Here is a 19253-nt window from a genome sequence, read left to right as displayed (position 1 = left end):
GTGTGTGTGTGTGTATGTGTGTGGCAGTGGCAGGGGAAGGAAGCACTGATACTCCACATTAACCTAATTTCAGTTGTACAGTCGTTCTGTTTGAACATGGGCTCTAGATGTTGAACTCATATTGAAAACATGGTTTTAACATACAGGATCAGGAAGAATCCATGTGATATATTGGTGGTGTGTGTGTGTGTGTGAGAGAGAGAGAAGCTCTTCGTGGTACCACTGAATGTGGTGAGAGTGGTAGACAAGCACACAAACAGCATGGGGAGTACTGTAGGAACAAGCAGGGACAAAAATGGGGGCAGATGGAGCACTGGCCAAGGACTCATGAACTTGAAGGAGCCCACCAGCCTTCTTGAACTACATAGCTCCCACTCATTGGTTGACCCTCTACCCCCCAGGAGCCTGGTGCATGTGACCTTTTCAGTTTTGATTCGGCTCCTCTGTGCAGCAGCTGCCTTCTATAAGATCCCCAGCATGCCGTGCTCATGTGGAGAATTGCACGTTGGGTAATTTTGTGGAGGGCAGCTGCTGCACAGAGGAGCTGAATCTTGCAGGCCGAAAGAGAAGGCAGCACATGCTGGTCAGCCTGCTCTCCTTTCTCCAGGCAGATCTGGTGCTTCAGTGCCGTAAACAAAAAAGCGGCAAACAGCAGGAGTCTGAAGATGAAGCAGCAACAGCAGTTCCCATTTCCTTCTGCATTAGCCTTGCTGGTATCAATAAAATATTTTTGAATAGTGATTTTTTAAAAAACAACAACCCAAAGCTTTAGATGTTTAAGGTGGCTGACGCTCTAGTGAGCAACCAATATATTGCAGGCTTTAAATCAGCCCCACAGTTGATTATTTATTTTGTACCTTAATCCTTTCCCTAAGAATGCTGTGTAGATGCCTTAAACTCAAAAGCATGCATGCTTATCATTATCTGCTGAGGAAAGCCGTTTAACAAGTCATTGTTGCACAATTTCATTAACTTTAGCAGTGTGGTTTTATGGATGTAAATACTTGCAGTTGAGAGCTGTCTCTACACAGCTGAGTCAGGTTTGAACACTTGGAAATTCCATATGATATTGAAACAAATGCTAGATTCAGAAACCAGTTAAGCTTCCCTGCTTGGATTTTATAGCACTGCCCTAACCATGTCTATTCAAAAGTAAGTCCTGTTGAACTGGTGTGGATTACTCCCTAGTAAGTAGGGTTAGTTAGGATTGCGTGTTTAGCCTGTTGAGAGGGAAACCTAAATTTTAGAACATTCCCATTGGAATTAAGAGACTATTGCATTTGAATTTCTTTTCTTTTATTAACTCCCAGTAGTGTAACACAGGATTAACAAAACGAGTTTTCCTCTGGACCAAAATTATCGCGTTGAAATGAAGAAAGCTTTGGCTAACTAAGTGGAGTTTTGTGTTCAAGGACTATGAACTCCATTCAGTCTCAGTAATTAAAAACTTCCAACCCAAGAACTTAATTCCAAGTTCCAGTTACAGATAGGTAGCCGTGTTGGTCTGCCATAGTCAAAACAAAAAATTTTTTTCCCCTTCCAGTAGCACCTTAAAGACCAACTAAGTTAGTTCTTGGTATGAGCTTTCGTGTGCATGCACACTCGTGTGTATCTGAAGAAGTGTGCATGCACACGAAAGCTCATACCAAGGACTAACTTAGTTGGTCTTTAAGGTGCTACTGGAAGGAAAAAAATTTAATTCCAAGTAAAAACAATAAGGAGTGCTATAGCACATTAAAGACTTAACAGATTTGTTATGGCAGAAGGTTTCATGGACTGAAGTCCACTTGCTTTGTCAGATGCATTAACTCTTAGTTTTGCAGGCATATAAAGGAGAAAATTAAAAGGTAGGAGTTGAATGACAATGAGATTCAAAAGAATACAGTTGGGTGACGGTGAGCTTAAGTGTGTGTTCAATATGCACCTCTTTTACAGTAGCTAGTTGTGGATAGTTTTTAAATCCAAGAGGGAGGATGTGATTTGAGAATGAAGGGGAGTGGCCAAGGGGCTATCCACATATATTTTGCATGGATTGTTGGATATAGTCATGCTATAGTGAGCAGATTCAGAGTGCCTGTCACTCACAAAAGTCTCTGGATATTTGAACAGTCAAAAGCAAGTGAGAAAAATACAGCTCAGAACTTGGGCTGTATGGGGTCATGGCTAGCCAAACTTTGGAAGGGCTGCATCTAGCTCTGGTTTCCTCCAGTTATAAACACTGCTCCCATGGTGATCAAAGCCCCCTAATGTGACCCATACTCCTTGGCACCTGGTGCCTGGCACTTTGAAAGGTAAAGAATGGAATTTCAAAATTTCAACCTCTTGAAAAGAATGGACCCAGGCCCTCCGATCAAATGCAAGGTGACAAGATGGCATCCACATCTCAAAGAATGGCTCGCTCAAGCCAAGCTAACCTTAAAATTAACAACTTTAGGAAAGAATTGGCAGCCCAACTTAGTTAAGCAGTTACAGAAAAAATAAAACAAAATTGCTACACTTGCTTAGAAAATGTGATTTGTGGGGTGTCTGGTTTGAGAGTCATCCTGCAGATCATTGCTCCACGTTCCATTTGCCAGTCTGCAGAACTGTGTTTCTCTTGGAGGGTTTGTTCCCAGCTGTACGTAGCGTAAGCATAGGGAAGATAAGCATTACTGATCACATTCCAGTTTCAGTAGAAATGACTGCCTTAAAGAAATGGTCAAGCTTTGACTACTCTGCAGACAAAATGCAAGATAGCTTACTTCATTACTTTCCCCAAAACAATACAACAAATGTTTCTCTTAGCACACAGTGGGAGACAGTGAAGGCTACAGTACATGGGGTGTGCTTCAGAGAAAGCTGCCATTAAAGACAGGAATAGGCAACCAAAAACGGATCTAGTACAGTAAAGAGCCGAATTATTGGCAAAATATGGTGAATCTGGCTCAAAAATATATTTAGGAAATTAGAGATGAAAAGAAAAGAATTGACGTTTCTGAATGTCCACAGCAATGATTGATCTACCCTAGATACAAAACAGATTTTATGAATATGGGAGTAGGGAATCTTGGTTGTTAGCAAATGGAATAAAGGGGGGGAAGGGGGGGAGCATGCTGTACGTAAAATTCAGTTAAGCAATAGTACATGAACTTGGAATCCAGTGGAGATCTTTGAGGCTTTTGCAGCTTTCTATGAGTAATGGTATGCATCAGGACACACTGAGACCAAAGTAATTTAAGCTTACTTATCTAAAATACAAATTCAATAATTAACAGGAGAGGAGAGATGTGGGCTTAATTCATATATCGCTAAGGAAGAAATCAAAGAAGTGATTAGTTCTCTTAAAATAAGTCACTGTGCCCTGACCATTTTATTAATGAATTCTATAAACACTATAAGGGAATTTTGTTGTTTAATGGAATTCTGGTCGGCAAATCTCCCTGACAAGTGGAAATCACTCATAGTTATTGTAATCCCCAAGCTCTTAGCAATGGTTTGATAGCTCAAAAGCAAAAAAGGTTGTTTTTTTTTTATTAAAAAAACGGTTTTAGACTTCTGCTGTTTCATGGCAGTAGCAAGTAAAACATTATTGGCAACATACCATTAAGGACAAAAACCAGGCAGGTAAAACATGGAATAGGAATGTCCGGTTGGGGAGGGATGTCATCTGGGAATCTCAGTTTGCTCCACCAGTTCATATCTGCTCTGTGTTCCAAATCAGTCTGTAATTTTTCAAAAAAAGTTTGTTTAGGTTTGGATGTACTGTATTTGGACACCTGTTTAGGACAAAAGTAATTTCCATGAGGTCAGGGAATTAATTTTTGATCCCTTGGAGAAATTTGAAAACATAAAGCTTTTGTTTCTTATAATTAACCATAAGGCCCAAGACCTTCCTAAAACAATTCAGTTTGTCCTTGATCAGAGAACACAAACCATTAAGGACAAAAGTAGTGAAGAGTGTATGTGAGTGTGTTCATAGTCTTCACTTTCAGTAAACAGTTGTGCATCATTTCAGGGTTAAAGAAGGATATTTGTGGGTTTTTTTTAATAAAGGCATGGAGTTGTTAAGAAACATCTGTTTTTAAATTCTAAACACTCAGTTTGCATAGTTCTAGTGACCTTTAAAATCAGCATCATTGTTTCGACTCAACTGATGTGAAAATTCATTCTTGAGGAAAGGACTTGAGTTTCTGTGCAGCACGTCTAATGTATTCAACAACTGAATATAAATAGCGATAAAACAAAACATGTAGCACCTGAGAAATAGAGTTTGATAAAGCCCAGGCACTTTTAAAATGAACACTACTCTTTAAAATTACAATATATTGAAAGCTGCATAAGTGGGTTAATGTTATTGGTTGTTAACTTGGCTGTAATATAAAATACAAAGAGCACAATTTTAAAATTAGAAACTTTTTTTTTAATAAAATGTGGTTTTGCGCTTAACACATTTCATAAGTATAAGCTGTGCTTGGAAAGCCAACTTTGATTAGTCAGTTTGTCTTTCCACAACTCTATTTCATCAGTAAATATGTTACTTTATATACGTAGTTTGACTCAACTTTAAGCAATTGAATTGCAGAGCAGCCATAGTTCATAGAATAATTCACATGGCTTGCATGCAGAAGTTTCCAGGTTTAGTCCTTAGTATTGCGGATAACTCCTTCCTGTAACGCTGGGGAGCAGCAGTATCGATAAGATTGATCATGATGGACTGATGGTCAGATTTGGAAAGCACTAACTAGGCTTTGACAAGAAGGAGGCAGGAGTACTTTAGGACCCTGTCAGAGCCCTTATGCCTCCCTCCCAATGCCCAGTGCCTCACTTACCCGACTTTGACAAGGTAGTGCCAGGGCTGGGGGAGGGGCTTCAAATGTTGCTGAGGGCCTCTAAAAAAGGCATTGAGGGCCGCGCATTGGCCCACCCTGTTCTAGGTGGCTGATGGCTGGAACGTACTGCAGTGCAATGAAAGTGGGCTTTTTTGAATCCAGAGAAAATTGCAAATTCCTATGCTGTCAACCACAGTCAATGCTTTGTATAGTGGCTATTCTCATCCCGTATTACGTGTCATCAGTATGTGACTTTTGCACTTACTAAGTGTTGTTAAGACCAAACCATTGTTGCAGACTGTGAAGAGTAAGAATTTAGTTTTGAGATATAGGTACAGATTTAGTCGTACTTAAAACAGCAAACCATTTACTGTAGGATATAGCTGGCGTAGTTATATAGGTTCAGTTGAAGGTAAAGGATGCATCTCTGAAGCAAACTGGATTTCAGTTTCTGTAGGTTAATGCATGAATTTGAAGTTTTGTGTCTTAAAATACAGCAGGATCCTTTTCTGCCAGGGTTGCTAAAGCTGATGTATTTATTTATTTATTGCATTGGCACAATATATGTGAGTTTATCCAGCTTTATCCTCAAAACTGGATTCTGAGATCTCTGTTGTGCCCATCCAGCAGGCTTCATTACTGAAGTCAGGATTTAAACTACATTCCCCCTCCCCTATTTCTGCCTTCCTTTCTGTCCGCCAGCTGACCATTTTGAGTATTCTCCTCCTCTTTCCCATCCCTTGCCTTGCCCTTCACCCTGCAAAGACAGTTTTGCAAACCTGGAGAAAATAGTTATCAATGGCCAGGTGCATCAAATATTTTTTACAATGAACAAAATATAGGTACAAAGTGGGCTTTAGAAACCTTCAAGTTTTGAAGACCCAGTTTGAACATCTGACTTTTTCTCTCACACAGACTTTTTAGTGCAGTTTAGTCCAGAAAACGTTGAATTTCCTAGCTCTAAATTAACACGGATCTTGGTTGTTCATGTTCAGTTGTGAGGCCTTTTTACTGTGCTTTGGTCTCGCTGTACTTGATTTCATCTCCCCTGAAAAGTTAGTTGGCCTGCAGTTCCCACTCTCTGGTATTTCTGTCTTTTTTTGCCCTTGGGGTGGGGGGAATTACTGTTGCAAGTAGCAGCAATGGGATGTTACAAATTTAAGGTGCTGAACACCTTCCTGCCTTTTTCTTCATACAGCTTTCTCCTAGCTTTCACAACTGGATCTTTGCAGCGATTTCTACTTGCTTTCATCTTTCAGATAGTCAGCTTTCCTTTCATAGGCTTCTGAGAGTATGCTAACTGGCCCTTTTAAACATAGAATTCAAGTTTAGTTGCTTGAATTTGGAGTGTTGGTATTAATGGATTGTTCGTTGAGAGTCGTGTGTGTTCTGTGCCAGAAACTTCCAGTCTTTTAGCTAGAACCCCAGTTTCCGTTCATGGGATAGATTATATCAGTGCTTTTTTCTGGAGGGACGCAGGGGTACACATACCCCTAAACAGTTTGTGAATCTAAGTTTGGCCACATTGAGGGGCAGTATTTAAATATGAGTAGGAAGATGAGAGCACCCCTCAATATTTTTTTTAGAAATAAACACATTGGGTTGTATAAATTTGTGTGTTAGGAAATGTTTTCTCGCACATTCTGTTTTGTAGAAACCTCTGTTTATCTGCTGACACGGACGTAACGACAAAAAATGGAGATTTGGATGGGTCCTTGAAAGGAGGAAGGGATATCAACCATGGCCATAGGTTATGGCTTCAAAGCCCTATCCCATGACCTTGGCAAGCCTCAGGTTTCTTAGATTTATAGCAAACATTGCTGAAATCTATTGCAGTTTCTCCTCCACTCCACTCCATACATTTGATAAAAATCACTCTTGATCCTTCGATGACTGCATGTGGCCCTGTTTGTTTTTCTTTCATTTTGCCATACTCAGAAAAGTACCTGCTTTTGAAACAATTGAAAAGCAGAACTTGACAAAAAAGTGTTCCCCTCCCCCATCTAAACTACTGTTTTAGTCAAATGAAAATGTGTACCCATGTAATGGATGTGCAATGCTCCTTTGATTAATTGATCAAGATCCCTTTAATTGCATTGCAGCCCTAATTACTAGGATTGCATGCTTTAATTGGTTTAATCATTGAATCTTTAGCTGATTAATCAGTCAGTGGTGGCCAACTTTAATTTGTGGAGCTGAGATTAAGGGTGCACTTTTTTTGTTCATAGGGACTATTTTAGTTCTGTTGTTAATAGATGAATTAATCAAAACTTGGTGGTATCTAACTAAGTGCTTATGCTGGCACAATGATTTCTGCTCCTCAAATGGAAGTTGCCCTCTTGTCCCCCCTGCAAACCCCCCTCTGGAGGGTTGGGGGAACCACAGAATCCCTAGGGGGCACATGGGGAAAGAAGAAGGTGGAAGTTCTGTAACTCAGTTGAAGGTCCTTGTGCTAACAGAAGCACTTCCTTGGATGGCCGCCCTTGAAATGTGAATATCACATAAACTGAATAATAATAATATCCTGTTAGTTATGATGCTACATTTCTTTGGAATGACTTTCACCCTTCTTTGTAATGCAGCTGGTTTAGTGTGGCCATTACAAAACTCAGGTTTCAATATTTATCTCAACAGCAGCCACTGCTTGCTTGTTTAAATCAAGCGCTATTTTTATTTTGTGTGTGTGAACTGGGCATGGTGGTGTAATTGCTACATATTTGAAAAAAAGCAAAATGGCTTCTCACATACTCTTGCATTTTAATTGCAGCATCCGTTAAACACAAGCAACAGTTTTATGTATCCATCCAATTTTTAAACAACGTATCATTTTGCAACATTATCAATTTACATACAAATTGTGATTCTGAAGTTCCTAATTTCTTCAAATGTATGCTGGGAAGTTTTGGGGGGGTTTTGCTTTTAATATTACTGAAATAAGTAATATGGATTTTGCTGAACTTGCTGAGTGTTCCCTGTAACATTGAAGTCTTGTTTTAGAAGAATATCAGTTTACCACTGAAGAACTGACAGTTATTCTCTTCTGATTTTTCATAGTCACCAATACTGATATCTATTACTGTAATAACCCCTGCGCCCAAACCTTTCACCTTCACTGCTTAATCCTTTTAGTTGTTATGCTATTGCTCACTGCTCCTTCCACTTATTGAGGAATGGTATGGGGTATAATTGCGCGTTATGTTTGTAGATGGAAGTGGAGACAGGAGTGAGAAGGATGCCAGCAAAATCACAACCTACCCACCTGGGGCAGTCCGCTTTGACTGTGAACTCCGAGCAGTACAAGTTAGCTGTGGATTTCACCATTCAGGTAGATAACAGAAACATTTATGTCATGTTGACTTCATTTTTCCAATGTTAGTTGTAAGAGTTTCAATCGATCATAGCTTCCTCAGAAAGCTTTGGGAGCTTGTGGTATATGTACAGTGGTACCTCGGGTTACATACGCTTCAGGTTACATACGCTTCAGGTTACAGACTCCGCTAACCCAGAAATAGTGCTTCAGGTTAAGAACTTTGCTTTAGGATGAGAACAGAAATCGTGCTCTGGCGGCGCAGCAGCAGCAGCAGGAGGCCCCATTAGCTAAAGTGGTGCTTCAGGTTAAGAACAGTTTCAGGTTAAGTACGGACCTCCGGAACGAATTAAGTACTTAACCCGAGGTACCACTGTACTTACATTAAATAAACGAGATGCACATTTCAGTCCTTAAAATGATACTTGATGCCTCTAGAATAGGGGTGTGGGAACTTCATTGGCCTTATGGAAGCGTTCCCTCTTGGCCAAGGATGGGCAACCTATGGCCCCCTAATTATTGTACTTCCAACTCACATCAGTCCCAGCAAGCATGGCCAATAAGTAGGGAAACGATGGGAGTTTTAGTTCCCCATCCTTATCCTTGATCAGCCCTCTGGATGCCACATGCCAGCAGTTTGGGGGGTGGGGGTGGAGGGTAAAACAAGAGTGGACAAAGCCAAAGTGGGACAAAGCCAGCGTACAGCTTCCAGGTCATGTGGCCAGCATGACTAAACTGCTTCTGGAGAACCAGAGCAGCACATGGAAACGCCATTTACCTTCCCGCCTATTTATCTACTTGCACTTTGACGTGCTATTGAACTGCTAGGTTGGCAGGAGCAGGGACCGAGCAACGGGAGTTCACCCTGTCACAGGGATTCGAACCGCCGACCTTCTGATCGGCAAGTCCTAGGCTCTGTGGTTTAACCCACAGCGCCACCCGCGTCCCTCCCACCTTAGTAGTTAGATTTTTAAAAAGCATTTTTTTCTGTTTTTCAAACCTAACTGCTGATGGGGGAGGGGAGTCTTCGTGGAGATTGCAGGTGCTGTTGGCCCCTCCCTCAAGCAATAGTCTTCCTTGCCACCAATAGTTGTTGTCAAGCCCAAATGCCTGGAGGGGATCTGTTTTTGATGAGGGCGTTGGAGTTCATGAGGAGGGCACCCCGGCTGCAGTTACCCTGGCCATGCCCCCTCCGCCCCCCTATTAGACTCGGGGGGGGGGGCGGAACTCCAATAAAGCTTTTGCTAAGCCTAAAACCTGCCAGGGGGTGTGCATGGAGGGGATGCAGTTGACCAGATGGAGAGACCCAGGGGTTGTATCTGGCCAGTGGGACTCTGGATCCTCACCCCAGTTTTAGAAGTAACATACTCTTCATTCATGCTAACATTTATCCAACCGTTCTTCAGTGAACTTTTTAATTTGCAAAATTATATGTCATCCAAATGATTTCTGCATCAAATGCTGAAAAACCAAGAAAGCACCCCATTCTTGTTTTTACTGGACACATTGGAAAGATTTCATACTGGGCAGACTTGTAGAAAGTGCAAACTTCTAAAGCCCCGTATTTTAACCCTTAGTTGTTCTCATGGAGAATGGAGATGTTTACACATTTGGATATGGTCAGCATGGGCAGCTTGGACACGGAGACGTTAATTCCAGGTATGTGACTATAAATGTGTTTTAAATACGAAATGGTTGCATCTTTATTCTGTTTGCAGAATACTTTCAGTTTTGCATTTTCCCTGCGCTGACTCAAATGCTTTTGAAGGTAATAGGAATTTCCCCCATGAGAGCAAAGCGATATAATGTTATCACATCTAGCCTTTAATATTTGATGCTTTTGTGTGAGTGATAGACACATTCTGATTTGTGTATGGGTGTGTATATGCATATATAGTTCACTGATATCCACATGTAAACTATGTTCAGTTCAGTTCAATTTATTGTGTTTAGCAAGCAGCCATGACACACATAAAAATAGTAATAACAAGGTTACTGCTAATAATGGTGGTTTACGTTTCTCCTCCCCAACTTTACAGGATAAATCATTTCCCATTCTCCCTTTAAGTTTTATTACACGAATTTGTAAAGCCTTAGCAAGAAATGTGGATTTTCTAAAGAATATACACCCCTCTACAACAGACAACAAAAAACAGGTCTGCAAGAGACATGTATATGCATACATATCTCACTTGTATCTACGTGTAAACTATATTTAGGGTTCAATATGGCAAATATTGTTAATGGAAGGTAAATACATCATGGTATGGATTAGATTTATGAGACAAAAGTGTGACGGTGGCCACATTTTCATGTCATGTTAAGCCATAAACCACGGCTTACTGTGTGTAAATAGTGTTTGCTTTTCTTAGTTAATTAAGCCCTAATTCCTGGCTTTGTGTTACATTCAAAAAAAGTGATCACGGCTAGTTTCACTTGCAAGAAGCCACAATCTGTAGCCAAGGTTTGTTCTTAGTTTACTGAGTGTGGTCCCATGAAACAAGAGTAGTGAAACAGGCACAATTCACTTGCACATGGTAAGTGTGGTTTATGTCACCAGACTCCTGATCCCATCATCATTGGCTATTGAACATGGGATTTGGAGTCTAATAACATCTCTATTGTAAGACATACAAACGGAGCTAGTATTCCTCAAAACTGCTTTTTAGTGTTTCTTGACAAGAAACAAAACAGTAGAAAAGTATAACCAGTTAAACAATCCGAATGGCAGTGAAAAAGAGTTAAATAGTGAGTGGTTTGGAAGAGGGGGTAGTAGCATTGCATGGATATTTAACTAACCATTGATACTACCAAATTGTGCAATTCTGCCCTATATTTATGAGCACCATTCACTGTTCTAATGTTTCTAATGGTTTCTTTATCCTCACAATTTAACTGTCAAATGTTCTTTAGCATTTACACATTTTCTATTTAATTGTACCACTTCAGCTTCATTCACTGATATCATGTAAAATACACATGGACTATATTTTTTGATAGAAGATGAATGTATACATAATAAAAGATGCACTTACTTTGCTCCAACTTAGGGGATGCCCTACTCTGGTACAGGCACTTCCAGGACCTAGCACACAAGTTACTGCAGGCAGCAATCATACAGGTATTCTGTTAATGGATGGACAAGTCTTCACATTTGGAAGCTTCTCGGTAAGATTTTTGTTAAAATTACATTTTCATATTGGAAACACCTTAAAGATTATTAACTGGTATAAGTTCATATGTATTTATTTTTGCTTGTCTGATTTTTGTTTGTCTGCTGGTTTATTATATGTCTTTATTTTTTTCTTTGTTCTGCTATGTATTGGGGTGGGGAGACTAAATAATAATAATCTTTGCTTTTCCAAATAAGCTTTTTTCATTTATTGATTGATTCCACTAAGTCTTTGAATTGAAGAGATTTCTCCAGTTTCAAGCCTCATCTCATGCTCTTTATGAGCCATGTCCAAACCCTACTGAAGTTCAGACCCAACTTACAATGTTTTTGGTTCATCATTATTCCAATCAGCTCATACTACTTCCTTTCCTTTCCCACCAAAATGTACCTGACTGTGATAGCAGAGACAAATTGTATTGGGAGGGCTGTGCACAGCCCTAGAGGTTGAAATGCAGGGTCCAGGCCCACCAGAAACCATAGGAGAACTCCATAGTTCCAAATGGAAACACCAGCATAGTTTCTTCTATGGCCAGGTTGGGATGAGAATGGGCAGGAGGAGTCATGAGTGGCTTCTTGGTGGAGACAGCGATCTAAAACCATTGAACTTAAATGAGTTGCTTTGGGGCCAATCTGAACCAATCCCAAAATAACCTGTTCAAGTGGTGCTTTTTACAAACTGAGCTCACAGTCCAACTGTAAAACCATGACATTACATGCTCATTGAGATACGTAATATTTGTTGCCTGATAAAAAGGGGGCTCTATGCCTTCCATGGGTCGCACCAAGCCTGGGGGTCAAAACAAGGCACCAGCTTACATCTTCTTAGATGTATATCAGGCTTCAGTCCAGAAATGTTGCTCCACATTATCTGCTGCCCCTTAGGCACAGATTCTTCCCAGCACTAAATCCTTTAGCAGACCTCTTTTTCTCATGGCTATTTCAGTGTTGTGATTTCTTCAGCATGTCCAGCTCTCCTTTCCTTAATAGTTCATTTTTGGGGGGACTTACTCCCAAAAAGAATGGACTATTAGGGAAATGAGAGCTGAAGAAATCACAACACTGAACACCTTTCTGGAACACCTTTCTGGAATCTCTGTAGAGTTGTCTTATTTAGGCATCCACCTTGCCCAGTCTATTCCCAGTGTCTCCACTGGCCGCCTTCCCTTCCTCTCACCTCTCTCAGAAGCTTTTCATACCCTCCTTCTTTCCCCTCCCTTCCTTCTGCCAAAGGTGTAGCAAGTGGACTCTTTCGGTGCCATCAGGCAGCTGATGGAGAGAGCCCCGCCCTTTACCCACCGATGGAGTCTTCAGGCAGCGTCCAGATATGGCCTCCTCAGGAGTCATTGCCTGCTGGTGTAGATCAGGGCCTGCTTAATGGGCCAGGTGCCAGTATAGGATTTGCGCACCCTGGCACCTCACAGTGCCGCATATTTATATTTCCTACACTGACGATGCTTGATAATGCTCGTTTGTGAAATGTTTGCATTTTTAACCATTGTCATTTTCTAATTTACATCTTTAGAAAGGGCAGCTTGGGAGGCCCATTTTGGATATTCCTTACTGGAATGCAAAACCAGCACCCATGCCTAACATAGGATCAAAGTACGGACGCAAAGCAACTTGGATTGGAGCAAGTGGTGACCAGACTTTTCTTCGCATCGATGAAGCTCTCATTAACTCTCATGTGCTTGCTACATCAGAAATCTTTGCTAGCAGACACATAATAGGCAAGGTTCATTTGCTCTTTTGTTGTAACTGAAAGGAAGTAATGAACTTGAGGTCAACCTGTTGTGTTTGTGTTTGCTGGTGTATTGGCTTCCTCAAAGCATAATAAATATGTTTTCACCTCTCTATGTTATTGCCATTTGAGAGAATGAACGAGGACTAAGTACATGAATTATTGTTTTTCCCCAGGCTTGGTTCCTGCGAGCATATCAGAGCCTCCTCCATTTAAGTGTCTCTTGATAAATAAAGTTGACGGAAGTTGCAAAACATTTAATGATTCTGAGCAGGAAGACCTCCAAGGATTTGGTGTATGTCTAGATCCTGTTTATGACGTTGTTTGGAGGTAAATGTTGGCTGAAGATAGCTGCTGGGAACATAGTTATCTGGGTTTGAGAGAGCTCATGAAGGATGGTTTAGGGAACATTGAACTTTATTCCACTTGTGGCTTCAGCTAGTTCCTTCTGTTCTTAGGTGGAGAAGCTTGGCTTCCTTCCACTTAATGTTTTGGAAATAAGTTCTTAGCCAGCAATGTTATAGAGGAATTATAGACGCTTGACCATTGTATCAGTATATACTGTGATGTATGTGTCTAGAAATGGCATTGGGGTTGGGGGCTGTTGCTTAAATGTAGCTGGCACACGGCAGTGAAAAAAATGGGTGAGAATCATTGTTTGGATTCAATTAGACTTTCATAGTAATGGCATGAAAACATGACTGCTGCATCGTTCTTGCTTTACATTTGAAACATCTTCTTTTGGTCAGGTTTCGACCCAATACAAGAGAACTGTGGAGTTACAATGCAGTTGTAGCTGATTCCAGACTTCCCTCAGCCCCTGACATGCAATCCCGCTGCAGTATTCTAAGCCCAGAACTGGCTCTTCCAACGGGGTCCAAAGCTCTTACAACAAGGTCACATGCGGCTTTGCACATTCTAGGTATGAATAGTTGACCTTGAATAGCTGAAATTAAGTTGATGAGATGTGATTTTTATTAACTTCTAGAAAAGTGTGCATCACTTGTCCTGGTGCTTTAGTAGTTCACTTAAAGGCATTATTTACCTGAAGACTTTGAATGCTGCATGGTAGCACTTCAGTTAATCCATGTTCTCTTAGGTTTCAAACACTAAGCCTATTTCCTATCTAAGTGAATCTGCCTTCTGTGTGGATTCTTGCAAGCTGTTAACCCCTGCACTTTGTAAAGCTACTTTGAAAGCATCTAATCATCATTTAATATAACGGAGATTAGCAAAACAAGAAATTTATAAATTGGTAATCCTAGTTTAGAACTTGGAAAGAATTACTTCTGCTTGGTAATAAGAGCACTTTTACTCTGAGATAATTTATTGAAAAGGTGGCAACAGGAAGGGTGCACTATGGTAGTTTCAGTACCCTTGCTAAAACGAATGGGTAGTATTCAGTAAATTCATTGTATAGTACAAGTATAAGCTGTGCTGTGCAACTTCCTTGCCTGCCTAAATCTGCTCCAGAGGAACCCCTGGAGCAAAATTTAGGAAGTGTGAGAAGAGAAGGCAGGAGAGTTACAGTCCTCTAAACATTGTGACAGATAACTTCCAGTCTAATGTAAAGAAACTCAAGCCTAATCTGGGTTACCACCAGTCATATTTGGGAGTTCTTCCAATTCATCTGCAGATCTGTTCCAGACATTCTTTTCTAAACCCCATATGATTTTGTTTCCTAGATTAGCAGTACAGTGGTGCCTCGCAAGACAAAAAGAATCCGTTCCGCGAGTCTCTTCGTCTTGCGGCTTTTTCGTCTTGCGAAGCAAGCCCATTAGCGGATTAGCGCTATTAGCGGCTTAGCGGGCTTAGCGGATCAGCTGATAAGCGGCTTAGCGGATCAGCTGTTAAGCGGCTTAGTGGCTTAGCGGATCAGCTGTTAAGCGGCTTAGCGGATCAGCTGATAAGCGGCTTAGCGATCAGCTGTTAAGCGGCTAAGCGGCTTAGCGGATCAGCTGATAAGCGGCTTAGCGGCTTTGGAAGAAGGGGGGGAAAAGGAAAAAAACCCTGCAGGAACTCGCAAGACAGTTTCGTCTTGCGAAGCAAGCCCATAGGAAATTCGTTTTGCGAAGCACCTCCAAAACGGAAAGCCCTTTCGTCTAGCGGGTTTTCCGTCTTGCGAGGCATTCGTCTTGCGGGGCACCACTGTACTGGTCAGAATTAATTGGAGGTCTGGTGTGGTCAATTAGTATAGCTTGATCAAATTTCTTACAGACACTAGTCCTTCTACCAGAATGTGCTCAGTTTATTTTTCTTTGTTGCTTTTAGGCTGTCTTGATACATTGGCTGCTATGCAGGACTTAAAAATGGGCGTGACAAATACAGAAGAAGAAACACAAGCTGTAATGAAAGTGTATTCCAAAGAAGACTATAGCATTGTCAACAGATTTGAAAGTATCTATCTATGTATCAAATACAGATTTTCCTTCCTGTATGTAGTGCATGAAGTTGATTGTGCAAAAACTTACCTTTTCCTTCTCCCTTTAGGTCACGGAGGGGGTTGGGGTTACTCAGCCCACTCAGTAGAAGCCATCCGCTTTTGTGCCGATACTGACATCTTACTTGGTGGACTTGGCCTCTTTGGTGGCAGGGGTGAATATACTGCCAAAATAAAGGTAAGAAAAAGTTTGTTTTGGAGCATGTTTAAATCTGAGTTTAGAATATAGCATTACACTGATCAGGTATAGGAAAGGAGAAAGAGGGTAAAAAAAAGAGCTCTAGATTTTTTGGAACCACAGGGAAACAGCTTTCCTGGGAAGAAAACTAAATTTGAAAACAAGAGAAAACCTGTGGTAAATAAATACATGTGTTTTATGTTTCATACCACCCTTCAACGCAACACATTTTTTCGGGGGGTGGGGTAGAATGACATACTAATAAGGCAGGAAAGTAAAACTCTTAAAGGCTTCTCTTTTCAGTTGTTTGAATTGGGTCCGGATGGAGGCGATCATGAGACAGATGGTGACCTTCTTGCTGAAACGGATGTCTTGGCATATGATTGTGCTGCAAGGTAAAATGAAGGAAGAGCTGTCCTTAAGCAGGATGAACAGATAATGCACATAAAGTTCATTTTGTTGTGAAACACTTAACGATAACGTTAGATTTCTATCTGTGTCTTTTTCTCAGGGAAAAGTATGCAATGATGTTTGATGAACCAGTTCTTTTGCAAGCTGGTTGGTGGTATGTAGCCTGGGCCCGAGTATCTGGTCCTAGCAGTGATTGCGGGTCCCATGGACAAGCATCTATTACTACGGATGATGGGTAAATATTTTCTTTCTTGGATGTTTTGTTTTGAGCTTCAGAAGAAGCTATATAACTGGTGTTTGAATAACGTTTCTTCTTCAGTGTCGTCTTCCAGTTTAAGAGTTCAAAGAAATCGAATAATGGTACAGATGTTAATGCCGGCCAGATTCCCCAGTTGCTGTACAGGTAATGCTTTTTTAAAAAATTGGTCCCTTTTGAAACAGTGATAGATGTCATTTGGAGGAGGGACAGTTTAATACAGCGTTCACTGAAACATCTTGTTACGATAGTCGGTATTGCAGTTTTGTAACCTTTTCTGTACAATGAAGATGCAGTGGTTATTCCGCCTTTCTTTTATTTCGTTTGTATTTCACCCTTCCTACAAAGAGTTTGAAGTGACATGTATAGGATTATCCCAATTTTTCCACTCTTACAACTTTTTTTGATTAGTTTAACCTGAGCAATGTCGACTATCCCAAATGTACCTAGTGAGCATTATTGCTATATAGGATTTATATCTGGTTCTCCCTGGATGAGATGAACCTATTAAACTGGGTTGCCTGGTTAGTTGTTACAGGGTCTTCTTGGTGGCAGCCCCCAATTTGTGACATGCCCTCCTTAATGAGGTGAGTCAGTCTCCGTCACTAGTAACTTTTAGGAGAAATTTAAAAACATGCCTGTTTACCCAGGCATTTGATGGCTGAAATTTCTGTCCCTGGAAGTCCTGGAATTAATAGTATGAGAGGGGGGATTGTTTTTTAGGAGTTCTAAACTTTAATAGAAGTTTTGTTTTATTATTAATATTGATATGTTTTCTGCTCTGGGCTCCTTTGGAGGACTAATAATAGTAGATCTCACACAGGACTGCACTGGATTTCTTCTAGTTGCCCCAGCCACCTGCAGCTGCATCCCCTTACTTTAAACAGAATACTATTCCAGCAGGTTCCCATGATCCTGGGAGCAGCTTGAGGGAGCACACAGCCTGCAGTTAGAAGGACATAAATCTCTCTTTATGCCAAAAGACCTTGCAGCTGGCTGATTTAATCTACAGTAGGGCTTTGACCCTCCAAAAAGAGAAAGAATAGAGTGTGCAGTTATCCAGTTATCAAGAGCTTAGATCCTAAGAACTCCTAGGATCCACTCATAGAACAGGGCTTTCCAACTTTCTCATTTTCTCTTGTCTTGTAGCCTAGCAGAAAACTTGTGTGAAATAGGAAAGTGAAGTATTTTACTGAATGGACAGAATATATATCTTCAGGATCAAGACTGCTTTATATTCTTTGAAAGATCACATTTAGTGTATTATCCAGTTTTACCATATGAATTGACAGCGTGTGCAAATGTTTATAAATTCTACTTATATACTCTAGAGTAAAGAAGTGTGGGATTATACTCCCCCCCTTTTTTTTTGCTTTCAGGCTGCCAACGAGCGATGGCAGTGCCTCAAAAGGAAAACAGCAAACAAGTGAGCCTGTGCACATTTTAAAGCGCTCTTTTGCAAGAACTGTCTCAGTGGTAAGTATCTGTCAAGTGTGTTGCATACAAGGATCATCCTAGCTTGTTCATCTAAAATTGGTTAATAGAACGTAGGCTAAAGCATATTTTAAATTAACGCTGCTTGCAACATGCCATGCTTGCACAAAACTGTTGTGTCTAATGCAATGCTTAATGTCACCCTGAATTAGTGAGGTTATTTATCCATCATGATCCTTCATCATATGTTGTCTGAGTCAGACTCTCTGGTATCCTGTTAGATGCTTCATTTGTTCCCACTAATTGAGCATTCTAATGGGTGGGTGGGTGGATTTTGATTTTTTTCTACCTTGTTCAGGGACCTCTCCTCCCAGCAATCGTTATTTCTACTGGTGTGTAGAGATTCTCATGCATCCTCAGCAGTTTGCTGAGGACACTGGCATTAGACAAGGAATCGGGCTGGAAATCTCTTTTATCTGAAGGTGGTTGGGGTTTCTTTTTGGTGTTGGTCACCTTGCTTCTTCCACAACTTGTCTTGAAACAGGAGTGTTTTGAATCGCTATTGAGCATTCTTCATTGGAGCTGGACAACCTTAGTGTTGGGAGTAGAGGAGCTTCGAGGATTGAAAGGGTTCCAGTATACAGCTACCCTTTTGGATTTAGAAAGGCTGCGATTCGTTGGCACTTGTTGCTTGAGGCTACTTCGTGTCTATACATGTGAGATATACCCTGTGTCAGGTAATATACTAAGTTCAAATATCTTAAGTTCATGAAACCCAAGTTTTCAAGGGAACATTTAGAGCAAAATAAACCCACCACAAGATAAAGCAGATTTAAAATCTAGCTACTGGTCTGAGAAAATGGAAACCCATTTTCAGTAGATGTTATTTGGAGATGTAATATTCGCTATGCCTTTTTCTTCTTCGGTGAACTGAAGTCATAGAATCGTAGCACCATCAAATTGTAGAGTTGCAAGGGATTCTGGGGTTATCTAGTCCAATTCCTTGAAATGCAAGAATCTCAACTAGATCATACATAACCATCATCCAATCTCTGCCTAAAAACATCCCAAGGAAGGAGAGTCAAATTATCTGATTGGATTATTGTTTGCCATTTTGTTAGTAACTGTCTTTCTCTTTCCAGCTACTACGAAAGCCGTTGTTGAAGAAACTAGCAAGCTAGCAGACTGCATTGGGAAGACTAGAACCTTACTAAGAAAAATTTTATCTGAAGGGGTAGATCACTGTATGATCAAGTTGGACAACGACCCCCAAGGATACCTCACTCAGCCACTGAATCTTCTAGAAGCTGTTCTTCAGGAGTGCCATAACACCTTCACAGCCTGCTTTCACTCATTCTACCCGACACCAGCTCTACAATGGGCTTGCCTTTGTGACTTGCTAAATTGTTTAGATCAGGTACGGAAAAGTCTTTGTACATATTTTTTTTTAAAACAGTTCAAAAGCAGTATTGTGAAACATTGACATTAACCTTTCAAACAGTCACA

The 19253-nt window shown here is 40.7% G+C and overlaps 1 protein-coding gene and 1 long non-coding RNA gene across 34 annotated transcripts in view; one reads left to right on the top strand and one right to left on the bottom strand.

Annotated features, from left to right (window-relative positions):
* LOC310761305 overlaps positions 1-19253 on the bottom strand; it is a 173338-nt gene that overhangs the window by 717 nt on the left and 153368 nt on the right. The window lies entirely within an intron of this gene.
* Positions 1-19253, top strand: part of MYCBP2 (MYC binding protein 2) — a 140683-nt gene that overhangs the window by 41789 nt on the left and 79641 nt on the right. For all 33 annotated transcript variants that reach the window (XM_083610274.1, XM_083610273.1, XM_083610292.1 and 30 more), the window contains 14 exons: positions 8014-8133; positions 9693-9774; positions 11166-11283; positions 12813-13017; positions 13205-13358; positions 13778-13950; positions 15300-15425; positions 15519-15646; positions 15950-16041; positions 16158-16292; positions 16377-16460; positions 17693-17789; positions 18292-18484; positions 18890-19164. In XM_083610274.1, the coding sequence (XP_083466400.1) occupies positions 8014-8133; positions 9693-9774; positions 11166-11283; positions 12813-13017; positions 13205-13358; positions 13778-13950; positions 15300-15425; positions 15519-15646; positions 15950-16041; positions 16158-16292; positions 16377-16460; positions 17693-17789; positions 18292-18484; positions 18890-19164 (1982 nt within the window). The remainder of the gene's footprint in view (positions 1-8013; positions 8134-9692; positions 9775-11165; positions 11284-12812; positions 13018-13204; positions 13359-13777; positions 13951-15299; positions 15426-15518; positions 15647-15949; positions 16042-16157; positions 16293-16376; positions 16461-17692; positions 17790-18291; positions 18485-18889; positions 19165-19253) is intronic.

Source organism: Podarcis filfolensis (genome assembly GCF_964270895.1).
Source record: "Podarcis filfolensis genome assembly, chromosome: 4".
Lineage (NCBI taxonomy): Eukaryota > Metazoa > Chordata > Lepidosauria > Squamata > Lacertidae > Podarcis > Podarcis filfolensis.
This window is presented reverse-complemented; position numbering and strand designations above follow the sequence as displayed.